The 12,509-nt window shown below is 42.5% G+C and overlaps 1 protein-coding gene across 4 annotated transcripts in view; it reads left to right on the forward strand.

The window, feature by feature from the left end:
* The window catches only part of SPEF2 (sperm flagellar 2), a 228,601-nt gene extending 223,378 nt beyond the window's left edge, over positions 1–5,223 (forward strand). For 2 of the 4 annotated variants that reach the window (XM_053292085.1, XM_053292090.1), the window contains one exon: positions 4,960–5,223. Coding sequence is in view for 2 of the 4 variants with exons in the window: in XM_053292090.1 (XP_053148065.1) it covers positions 4,960–5,034 (75 nt within the window). In the remaining 2 variants the exon portion in view is untranslated. Of the gene's footprint in view, positions 1–4,099; positions 4,259–4,959 lie in introns of those variants that run through there. The other 2 variants (XM_053292087.1, XM_053292086.1) reach the window with 2 other exon arrangements.
* The last annotated feature ends 7,286 nt before the right edge of the window (positions 5,224–12,509 follow it).

The following is a 12,509-nucleotide window of genomic DNA, read 5'->3' on the forward strand; positions in this document are numbered from 1 at the left end:
ATTCCTTTCCTCCCCAACTATAACTGTAGCTGGAGATTATGGGAACTGTAGTTCAGCAACATTAGGAGTACTACAGGTTAGGAACCCCTAGATTAGAGGCTGGGATCCCTGTTTTTAATGTGTGTGTCCTGCTTTCTCCTCTCCCTATCTTTCTCAGAGGGGTTTAACATAATCTCTTTTCACTAGGTACCCTAGCAATTGTATTTATGTGAGGTAGAGTTGAATAGAGCTGTTATATGAGGATGGAGTTGAATACAGATGAAATGGAGACCTTTCTTAGCACTTGTATTAACACTCCCAGCAATTTCTGTGGGAAAGTTATAATAGTTCAACTAGTATAGAATCAATCTAAAGAGGGTGTGTCTACACTTCATAGACACACCTTTACTCGTTCACCTCCTCCTCTGCCCTGTCTTCCTATATTTATTTCTTTTTTTAAAGGGGGAAATCTAGACCCATTTCAAACCGGCTCTGGAATTGAGACTGCCTTGGTTGGCTTGCTAGATGATTTCCAATTGGGTATTGACAGAGGGAATGTGACTTTGCTGATCCTTTTTGGATTTCTCGGTGGCTTTCAATACCATTGACCATGGGATTGGGGGGCACTGTCTTACAGTGGTTCCGTTCCTACCTCTCTGGTAGATTTCAGGTGGTGTCACTTGGAGAGTGCTGCTATACAAAGCAAGGGCTAAAGTATGGAGATTCACAAGGCTCCATACTGTCTCCTATGCTCTTTAACATCTACATGAAACCGCTGGGAGAGATCATCAGGAGGTTTGGTGCAGGGTGATATCAATATGCTGATAACACACAAATCTATTTCTCCTTATCAGCCTCATCAGGAAATGGCATGACTTCTCTAAATGCCTGCCTAGAGGCGGTAAAGGGCTAGATGAGGAATAACAAACTGAAGTTGAATCTGAGTAAGACAGAGGTACTGACTGTGGGGAGTTAGGACCTGAGAGATGGTTTAGATCTGCCTAGATGGCGTTACCTCCCCTTGAAAGACTAATATGTAACTTAGGAATGCTCCTGGATCCAAAACTCGCTCTGGTTTCTCAGGTTGAGGCAGTGGCCAGGTAAGCTTTTTATCAGCTTTGGCTGATACGTCAGCTACGCCCATGTAGTGGTATCGAAAGCTGCAGAGAGATCCAAAAGGATATGCTGCTAACCTCCAGGCTCAACTTCTGTAATGCACTCTACATGGGGCTGCCTTTGTACATATTCTGGAAACTACAATTGGTACAGAATGCAGCAGCCAGACTGGTCTCTGGTAGGGATGTGCAGGGAACAGGTTCAGCACTCCTTTTCTGGAGTGCCGAATTGGTCCATCGACCAGCGTTCAAACCAGTTTGGAGGGCGAGGGGGGTTGCCTTAAATGTCAGGAAATCTTTCATCCCCCGCTCCACCACTTTTCCCTCACTGGCGCACTCCCCAAAAGCATGGGTGCGGAGCTGCAGCATACCTCCTTGCAGCCTTGTTCAGCGTTGCCACACAAATACATGCATGCGCATCGGCCATTTATTTGCATGCCAACTCTGAACAGGGCTGCAAGGAGGAATGCTGCAACCCTGCGCCAACGCTTTTTGGGAGAGTGCCAGCGGGGGGAAGTGGCGGGGCAGGTAGGAGGCACCCTCCCTGCCCCTTAAAGTAACCCTCCACCCTCCCGGGAGTGCCTGGAACTGGATCCATGCACATCCCTAGTCTCTGGGACAACCCGAAGAGACCATAAAGCACAGATTTTTAAAGAATTGAACTGGCTGCCGATAGGTTTCTAAGCATAATACAACATGCTGGTTATTACCTATAAAGCCCTCAATGACTTGGGTCCAGGGTAATTAAGAGAGAGCCTTCTTTGTCCTGAACCGAGCTGCCTATTAAGATCATTTGTGGAAGTCCAGTTATGGCTGCCACTGGCTCGTTTGGTGGTGACTCGGGACCAGGCTTTCTCTGTGGCTGCCCCAGGGCTGTAGAATATGCTCCCTGTCAAAATAAGAACATCTCCATCTCTAACCGCTTTTATAAAGACCCTCAAGACACACCTCTTTTCTCAGGCTTTTAAGGCTGAGAAATTATTGTTTTAATCCTATGAAATTGTTTTAACTTTTTATTCTGTGAAATGGCTTTAATTGTTTTTACTCTGTTCTGTATTTGTTGCTGTAAATCGTGTATACCACCTAGAGATACACATATCAGGTGGTATATAAACATGATAGATAGATAAATAAATAAATATGGTGCCACCGGGTACAACCCATTTTGGGTCAGGCTGCAACCCACTTGCGGGTTCCAGCTCACTAGTTGATGAGCCACACTCTACTGCCGCTATGCCCTGCAATGGTAGGCTGTGGATACTTCTGTTTCAACACTTGGTTAATAATATTATTTTGTTGTTATTTTAATTGTTATTGCCACTTCAATGCAGAGTTAGAGCATGACAGCATTGTGTGCAAGCTGTCATTCAGAGAACTTTGTCCTACATTATGGATTTTTCCCTTTGAGGTGCCCTTCATCAACCTCAAGGTTCTCTGGAATGTAATATAATTAAAAAACCACTAGTCTAATGGAAGGCTCTTCGAGGCCCATCAGGATCTAGGGGAGATGTGAGTCACTCCAAACATTGGTACTGTTCTACATTCTTAACAGCCAGTTCCTTGAACTTGGGGTTTTTCTTCGAACAAATTCTCTCTATTCTGAGTCATACCTGCTAACGATTTTTTAAAGTATGTATAAAGCATATATACTTTTCAATTATTTATTTATATTAAAAGCAAAACTCCTTGTGCAAGACTGATTAATAGATACTGGTGTGTGGAGGCGTTTGGGTAATGAACCTACTAGGAAATACCCATGCTGAATGAAGTAAAAAAATTCATTCTGTCTTTTGGTGCTATTTCAAGCAAAATTTAAGTTCTCTTATGCTGCAAATACACACACAAACACACATAAGTAACATGCACATCCCAGATGCCTTACTTTCACATGCACAGGCCAATTCCAAACCTCTCACACCTCCAGATCTTATTTCTCGCATCCATCTAAAAAAACCTATCCTCTTTCTGTATGTATGTGTGTATATGCGCGCACGCACACTCAGAACCCTTACTCACAGACAAGTTGTGAATGTGTTTGACTCAGAGAGAGAGAGAGAGAGAGAGAGAGACTACTTGACTCACCATGCTTTCTCTCAATCTCTCTCTCTCTCTCTCTCAGAAGCACACACACTCTTCTGTTCTTCTTCTCCCTCTCATGTGCACAGCCTTCCCCTTTCTTTCCATGATCTCAGCCCTCTGTCCCTTCACTTCTGGAAGTCCCAACCTGACCTTTCCTCTCCTGACCCTGGCATGACCTTCTCCCTTCCTCCCTGCTCCCCCTCTTCTTCTCCTCTCTCTTTCCCTCTCTCTCTCCTTTCTTTTCCCACCTCCCTGCAGCCAGCACAGCTCACAAAAGGCTGGCTAGGGGAGAGAAGGTTAGGGTAGGGTTGGGTTGGGGCGGGGCGGGGACGACGACGACAGAATGGGGAAAGATGTGTGTAAAATACAACATGTCAAAATACATTAAATTTAAAAACAAATCCAAGCCTGGCCTCCCATTCCTGCCCACAAACCTCCTTCCGTCCCCTGAATCCTTAGTGTGTTGTTAACTAGACTCCCTCTTCTTTTTGCAATCCTGCCTCAAGTTCCCCCACTCTTCCTCTTGCCATCCCATCTAGGTTGTGTGACCTGGTACTCTAGACCAGGGATTCTCAATGTTGGGCCCCCAGATGTTGTTGGAATTCAACTCCCATAATCCCCAGCCCCAGTGGCCTTTGGTTGGGGTTTATGGGAGTTGAAGTTGAAGAACATCTGGGGGCCCAAGGTTGAGAATCCCTGCTCTACACCAGGAACACCCTCAGGCTCCCAGCAATCCTTGTAGCCTTCACCATCTATAACTGCCATGCATTACTTCTTTATTAGCTTGCTGGGCTTTCCCAACCCCTATAATTCTGTTTGCATCCCACTTTTCCCTCTAGAGAAAGTAGGCAGGCACAAAATACACTCTTGAACGGGTTTCTTTCTTTTGTTTGTTTTCTGTTGTTTACCTGTTTGTTTTTTTACAGAAAATGTACGGGACGGATGGAAAGTTCCCATGGGTCAGGGTCTTCCATGTGACAGGGTTGGAGAGATGGAGCACATTGATGATGAATGTTCTTCTTAAAGGGGCTAAATAATAATATTATCCACACAAATAACAACTTTTAAAATATGAAACAACAAAGGTAGAATCATTGGTTGGTTGTTGCACACCTAACCTGTCTTTTATTTTTTTGAAAAATTCAAAGCTATGATGTTATATAGTATTAATGAGGAATGGAATACATGTTCATTTAGAATGTAGAGGAGATAGAAACTAGATTCAATGTGTCCTTTAGTCTATAAAACTAATTAATAATTAGTTTAAGCCTTCATGAAATTTTGGAGTAATTCATCCATGGAGCACCATTTTATATCCCACATTTGTGTACAGAAATTCTATAATTAAAAAATAAATCAGTATTAATTATGCATAGCAGTGTTGGTAACAGAGAATGCCAAGATAATTGTCTAAAGGGTGGGGTGGGGATCAACTGTTTCCTTAATAACACTAAGAGTATATTATATATTAAACAAGGCAATAATTACATTATACAAGACAATTTGAAAACGTTTTGATTTCATCTTAGGGGTATTCCAGGAAGCATTCGTCCAGTGCTAGATTTCCACCATAAGCAGAGGTTTTTTAGTTTGTATAGATTAAATATAGCTTACACCTTAAATATAGTTACATAGGTTAAGCAAATAAGCAGTTATAGGTAGATAAATGTATATGTAGCTAAGTATATGCTTCTGGTTGTTAATACGTCTATTCCAGTATTTCAATACCCTACAGGAGAAGTAACTGCATGATAATATTTTTCTAACTTCTTATTTTATTCTCTAGGATTTTAAACTGCTTCTGCAGAGACCAAACACAGACCAGACGCTGCCAGTTAATGGAGATTTTGCCATCTTGTAAAGAAGTTAAAATAACAGGAGAGGGAACTGGAGGTTGTTTTTTTAATGCAACAGAAATGCTCCCCAAAGGGTCTCATGAATATTGGGATCAGTCCATTGGTCTCTACCCAGTTGAGGAACTCTGTGCTTGACTTAGCATACTAATGTTTTGTTTTCACTCTGTTTTTAAATAAAAGTTTATTTAATTCAAGGAGATTGGTTATTTTAGAAAAGGATGTAGGCAATACTACATTAACGTGATCTAAAACCTTAAGAACTGTTCCATGCATTATGCCGGTCAAACCCAGATTTGCTGCTGCATGTTCACTCGGTAGGAGACCCATTCACAGATTATGTTTAGCCCTCATACAAGTGTACAATGTACATAGGTACATATCTGTACACAGGTACATTTATTTATTATTTTAGTTAGTTATTTGATTTCTTTACCACCCTTCAAAAATGTCTCAGGGCAATTTACATTAAGACAAAGCTAAAATCAATTAACTATTAAAATCTAAAACTGTAAAAACATAAAACCATTATTAAAACAATTAAAACAGTTTTATTGAACACGGGTACAGAAGTACACTTCTTATCTGTACCATGCATTTGAAGGGCCTATATCCAGGTTCACGGGTACAGAAGTACACTTCTTATCTGTACCATGCATTTGAAGGGCCTATATCCAGGTTCACATTTCACACAAATGCAGGTACAGTCATTCACTGTACAGTCAAACACATGTACGAGTGTACAGACATCTGTACGTTTGTACAACATGATGAGGTTGTTCTCATAACCAATACTGGGGTGGGGAGGGGGGCAGTGGGAAAGGCAGGGCCCAACCTACCTCCCCGCAGACAATTTATCTTACTGTGGCATGCAAGCCGCAGACAATCCGTGCTGCCAGGAGCAATGCAGATAAGTTTCTGCAAATCAACAGAAGATCTGCAGATCAAGGCTGGGACTCCTTTTCCTGGCCTCTGAATATCCCACAAGGTACCACGCAATGAGTCGCCAGAAGGGTGCTCTAGGCACCTGTGTGCAGCCCAAGGAGACACATGAACCAGGCAGCCGGGTTAAGGGCGTGCTCACTCCCTTAACCTCAGCTAAGAGCCTGTCTAAGGAGTGGGATTAGGCTAGGCAAGAGCGCTGGAACCCCCACAAATCCCCATGCTCCTGGGCAAGGCTGCTCATGAGAACAGCCTCAATGTCCAAATAGGGCTAGGAAGCCTAATTTCCTGAAGACATCGTGCCTGAGGCATTCCTGCTAGCCTAAGGCTGTGCATCATGTCAACCTGATAGTCAGTTCTGAGGCAATGCAAATCCGATCAAATGGTTTCCCACTGGAAATTGTTCTGGTGAAATATCCCTCTAATATATTATTTCTTGTTTACACAGTCAGACAGGTGTTATTGACTGGTTTGTTTTATCCAGACATCGAGTCCTTCCCAAGGACCTGGAATGGCTGAATTTTATCATCAATACTGTTGGTTATTATAGATATCGTTGCAAAATATAGGCTGTTCCCAGTAAAGCTGCTTTTTGTAATTGGCTGATGGTGATTTCTGTGGCCCCTATGGTGTTGAGGTGCTCTTCAAGGTCTTTTGGAACTGCACCCAGGGCGCCAATTACCACTGGGATTATTTGGGTCTTTTTCTGCCACAGCCTTTCAATTTCAATTTGTAGATCTTTGTATTTGGTGATTTTTTTCTATTTCTTTTTCTTCTATTCTGCTATCCCTGGTATTGCTATGTAGATTATTTTCACTTGTTTTTCTTTCTTCTAGACTACAGTGATATCTGGTGTATTGTGTGGCAGATGTTTGTCTGTTTGTAGTCGGAAGTCCCATAATATTTTTACATCTTCATTTTCTTCAACTTTTTCAATTTTATGGTCCCACCAATTCTTGGCTACAGGTAGGTTGTATTTTTTGCAGATGTTGCAGTGTATCATCCCTGCTACCTTGTCATGCCTTTGTTTGTAGTCAGTCTGTGCGATCTTTTTACAACAGCTGATTAGGTGGTCCACTGTTTCATCTGCTTCTTTACAAAGGCGGCACTTGCTCTTTGTTGTGGATTTTTTGACTTTTGCTCTTATTGCACTTGTTCTTAGTGCCTGTTCCTGCGCAGCCAGTATTAAACCCTCTGTTTCTTTCTTCAAGCAACCATTCTTAAGCCATTGCCAGGTCTTGGTGATGTCTGATTTTCCACTTATATTGTGCAAATATTGAAATATGCAGGGGCTTATTTCTCCATTTTTCTGCTCGGTTCTTGACTTGTAGGCCTGCTTTCTTTCATTGGTGTTGAATAGTTTTGTGTTATTGACCATTTGAAGTGCATCTTCTTCAATGTCCTTGATATATTCTTCAAGGCCTCTTTTCTCCTCCCCTACTGTTTGATGGACTTGCAGCATTCCTCTTCCACCTGAGCTGCCAGGGAGGTATAGCCTATCGACATCACTGCGGGGGTGCAGAGCATGACTGATGGTCATGATTTTCCTGGTCTTACGATCTAGCGTCTCTAGCTCTGCCTAGGTCCAGTCTATTATTCCTGCAGTGTATCTGATAACAGGTATAGCCCAGGTGTTTATGGCTTATATGGTGTTCCCGCCATTGAGTTTGGACTTGAGGATTTTTCTAACTCTCCTGATGTATTCACTTCCAATTTTTCTTTTAACTTCAGTGTGTGCGATGTTATCAGCCTGGAGAATGCCCAAGTATTTTTAATGTTCTTTCTCTTCCAGGTTCTTAATCTTGCACCCATTGGTCAGTTCTATTCCTTCTGTTTTTCTTATTTTCCCTCTGTTCATTATTAATGCAGCACACTTGTCTAGTCCAAACTCCATTGCTATATCGCTACTGAATATACGGACAGTGTTTAGCAGTGATTCGATTTCTGACTGGGACTTTCCATACAACTTCAGATCGTCCATGTACAGCAGATGGTTGATTTGACTTGATGTTTTAGATGTTTGGTATCCAAGGCCTGTTTTGTTTAGTATTTGTGAAAGTGGGGTCATGGCGATTACAAACAACAGAGGGGATAGTGAGTCCCCTTGGAAAATGCCTCTTCTAATGCTAACCTGTCCAAGTGTCTCACCATTGATTGTTAACTGTGTACTCCACATGCTCATTGCTTTTTTAATAAATATCTGAATGTTTCTGCTGACACCAGTTGTTTCTAAACATTTTAGTATCCATGTGTGAGGCAATGAATCAAAGGCTTCCTTGTAGTCAATCCATGCAACACTTAGATTTGTTTTTCTTCTCTTGCAGTTTTCTAAAATCATTTGGTCAATTAGCAGCTGGTCTTTTGTGCCTCTGGTGTTCGGGCAATTTCCTTTCTGTTCAACTGGAAGCTGTTTGTTAGTTGATAAGTGTTGCATCACTTCATCTGCTGTTATTCCAGTTAATAATTTGAACATGGTTGGCAGGCAGGTGATCGGTCTATAATTACTTGGAACTGCACCTTTTGCTGGGTTTTTCATTATGAGATGAGTTTTCCCAGTTGTTAGCCATTGTTCAACATCACCGCCTTGCAAAATGTGATTGAACTGTTTTGATAATTGTTTATGAAGGCTTGTTAGGTGTTTAAGCCAAAAGCCATGCAGTTCATCGTCGCCTGGCGCAGTCCAATTTTTAATTTTCTTTGCTCTTTCACTTATTAATTCTGGTGTTATTATTAGATCTTGCATTTGTTGGTTACATTTTTTGACCTCTTTCATCCAGCCTGCTTTTTTATTATAATCTATTGGATTGTCCCATAATTTCCCCCAGAATTGCACTCTTTCTTCTTTATTTGGTGTTTCTACGTTTCTTGCAGTTTCTCCTTCTATGCTTTGGTAGAAATGTCTCTGATTCGACTGGAATTGGAGATTCTGCCTGTGTTGTGTAATTCTGGCTTCATATCTGCTAATCTTCTTTGACATTGCTGTTATTTGCTGCTTTATTATTTCCAGGACTTCTCTAATTTTCCTTGAATCTAGGTGGTATTTTTGGATCAGATACTGTTTGGTGTTTTCATTCTTCAGCTTTATTATTATTATTATTATTATTATTATTATTATTATTATTATTAATAATTCGATTTCGAATATAGGCAAATATAGTATCAGTATTGTATTGAATGATATCGGATGGGGCTGGGAGCTTGTCGTTAGTGAAGATTTGGCTTCTGTGAAAGCATCAGCAGTCTGCAGCTGATGTTTAAAATTCCTGTCTTTCCTTGCCTAATCTTGTCCTATAAGGCACCAGGAAAGAAAGCAATATCATGGCATTGTGTCCTATTCCTGGTGCATTACTGAGCAGGGGAGAAAATGGCTGTGCCTTAAAGTTACAGGTTGTGGTCATTCTCCCCACCCCCAGTAATGCACCAGGAAAAGGACAAAATGGCATTATGTTTCTTTCTTTCCTGGTGCATTGTAGGGCGAGACCAGAGTGCTTTCCAGACTATTATTACTAATAACAATAATAACAATAATAATTCGATTTCTATACCTCTCTTCCAAAAATGGCTCAGGGCAGTTTACACAGAGAAATAATAAATAAATAAGATGGATCCCTGTCCCCAAAGGGCTCACAATCTAAAAAGAAACATAAGATAGACACCAGCAACAGTCCCTGGAGGTACTGTGCTCAGGGTGGATAGGGCCAGTTACTCTCCCCCTGCTAAACAAAGAGAATCACCACATTAAAAGGTGCCTCTTTGCCTAGTTAGCAAGAACAGCAGCAAAATGCCTCCGTTCGGGTAAGTCACATTCGGAACATAAACAGCAGGGGGAGCAATCTCGCAGCAACTAACAACCCCCAAAACCAGCAACTTTTTCACGCCGGATGTACGATGTCCTAGCTCTATATCACAGCAATTAAATTCTCAACAAAGCATTGGAAATATGAACGGCACCCTGCTGTCCCCGTAGGGACTGCGATGTCAGGATGCAGGAAGTGTGGAAGCACACTTCCGAGATATGTCCTGACCCCATTGTAGGATCTAGTCTGGAAAGTGCCCAGGCAAGGAAAAGGGATTTTAAACGGCAATGCTGCCAGGCAGGCAATGTCTTAATAGAATCTGGATCTTCATTAATGGTAAGCCCCATTGATGCATTGAGCTGATACCAATTATCGGCTCAATACAATCCAGGCCACCCCCACATCATTAGAACAATGTGAGAATAATCAGGACCATCCTGATAATCGTGGCCGGGCACAGCTGTATGTGATGCATCTTTTAGGAGTACACTTAAGAACACCTTATGTGGATGCATGGAAAATGTACTTTGTGAAGCTTTCCTAAGGCTGCAATACTAAGCATGTTAACTTGGCAGTCAATCCCACTGAAATCAATACAAATTTAAGTAGATATTATTAGGATCAGGCTATAGTGATATATGAAGCAACTGCTTGTATATTGCTATTGAAATCAATTGAACATAAATAAAACTCGGTTACGAATTGCATCTACTGACTTCTAATTACTTTCTGTATTGAGCCAGGTTATTATTATGTAACATTTTCTAGATTTTTTTTACTGCATACAGTCATTCACACAGCCACCCTATGGGGACGATTGGCATCCACATATGCATACATACATATAGGACTGCCCAAGATGTAGACATCATTGAGGAATAAGTCATTTCATTGAAGAAAAAAGTTGCTGAAATAAAGGCCTGCAAATTTTGTGGCCCACTGAGCCTGAAACAGCAGAAAATGGAGGGCTGTCAAGCACCTGGCCTGCCAGAGACACAAGTGGTGAGTTGTTTGGGGATTAATTATGTTGTGCATTTTATCCCACCTTTCAGGACAACATCCTCACAAGGTGGCTAGTAACTTAAAACTGATGAAAACCTAAACATACCATAACTGATTATATAGACCCATTTCAAATTGGTTTTCAGGCAGGATATGAGGTGGAGATTGCTTTGGTCGGCCGGATGGATGATCTCCAATGGGAAACTGACAGAGTATGGCTCTGTTGGTCCTTTTGGATCTCTCAGAAGCTTTCAATACTAACAACCACAGTAACTTTCTGGAGTGCCTGAGGGGGTTGGGAGTGAGAGACACTGCTTTGCATCCTTTCTCTTCTGCTCCTACCTTTTTGGGCATATTCCAGATGATGTCACTTGCAGACTATTCTTCAAAACGTTGACTTTTATATGGTGTCCCCCAGGGCTCCATGTCTCCAATGCTCTTTAACATCTACATGAAACTTCTGGGAGAAATCATCAGGAGGTCAGGTTCAGGGTGTTGTCAGTATGCTGATGACACCCAAATCTATTTCTCCATGTCAACATCATCAAGAGAAGGCACAACCTCCCTAAATGCCTGCCTGGAGGCAGTGATGGGTTAAATGAGGGGTAACAAACTGAGATTGAATCCAGATAAGATGGAAGGACTTATTTTTCAGGGCTGGAACTCGGGAGAGAATTTTGATCTGCCAGTTCTGGGGGTCACATTTCCCCAGAAGGAACAGAAACGCAGTCTGGGCATGCTTCTAGATCCAAACATCTCCCTGGTGTCTCAGGTTGAGGCAGTGGCCAGATGTGCTTTCTATTAGCGTTGGCTGATACACCAGTTGTGTCCATTTCTTGAGATAAACTACCGCAGAACAGTGGTACATACACGGGTAACTTCCAGACTTGACCACAGCATTGTGCTCTATGTGGGGCTGCCTTTGTACATAGTCCAGAAACTGCAGTTAGTACAGAATGCAGCAGCCAGGTTCCTCTCCGGGTCATCTTGAAAAAACCATATTACTCCTATATTAAAAGAACTACACTGGCTACCAATAAGTTTTATGGGCAAAATACAAGGTGCTGGTTATAACTTTGAGTCCCATTGTCTATTGAGATCATCAGGAGAGGTTCGTCTGCAGTTGCCACCAGCTCAACTGGTAGCTACATAGGGACAGGCCTTCTCTCGTGCCACCCCGAGACTCTGGAATGCACTCCCTGCTGAAATGAAAGACACTCCATCTCTGACAACCTTTTAAAAGTCTCTAAAGACACATTGAAGCTATTCACACAACCGCATGAAAGCGGGTTAATGCAGCCCAGCCCGCTTCGTGCAGTCATGAGAACCACCAGGATCACCGGCAAGCCCACCTAAAAACCCCTCCCCTTAACCCAAGTTAGTGGAACAAGTGCTCCATTAACCCGGGTTTTCGGGTGGTGAGATGTCACGGTGTGTCTCCGCGCCATAGCAACTCACGAGGACACCCCCAACCAGGAGGCTGCATCAAGCCTCCCGACCTCGGACGTCTCCCCAGCATGCCCCGCGCACTCATGTAGGCATGCTGGGACTTCCGGGGGCCAGGCGGCCCCCAATCCACCGGTAGTGACAGAGCCGGTAGTCATGCGGGCGGCCAATCCAGCCGCCCAGAGTGAGTGCTCTCCCCACCAAACCCCGTCTGACACTTCACATGGATCGTGTGAAGCACATCATTTATTCACTCAAGCTTTTTAACTAGACTTGTGGTTTTTAACGGTTTTCAG

The sequence above is a fragment of the Hemicordylus capensis genome, chromosome 2, assembly GCF_027244095.1.
Source record: "Hemicordylus capensis ecotype Gifberg chromosome 2, rHemCap1.1.pri, whole genome shotgun sequence".
Lineage (NCBI taxonomy): Eukaryota > Metazoa > Chordata > Lepidosauria > Squamata > Cordylidae > Hemicordylus > Hemicordylus capensis.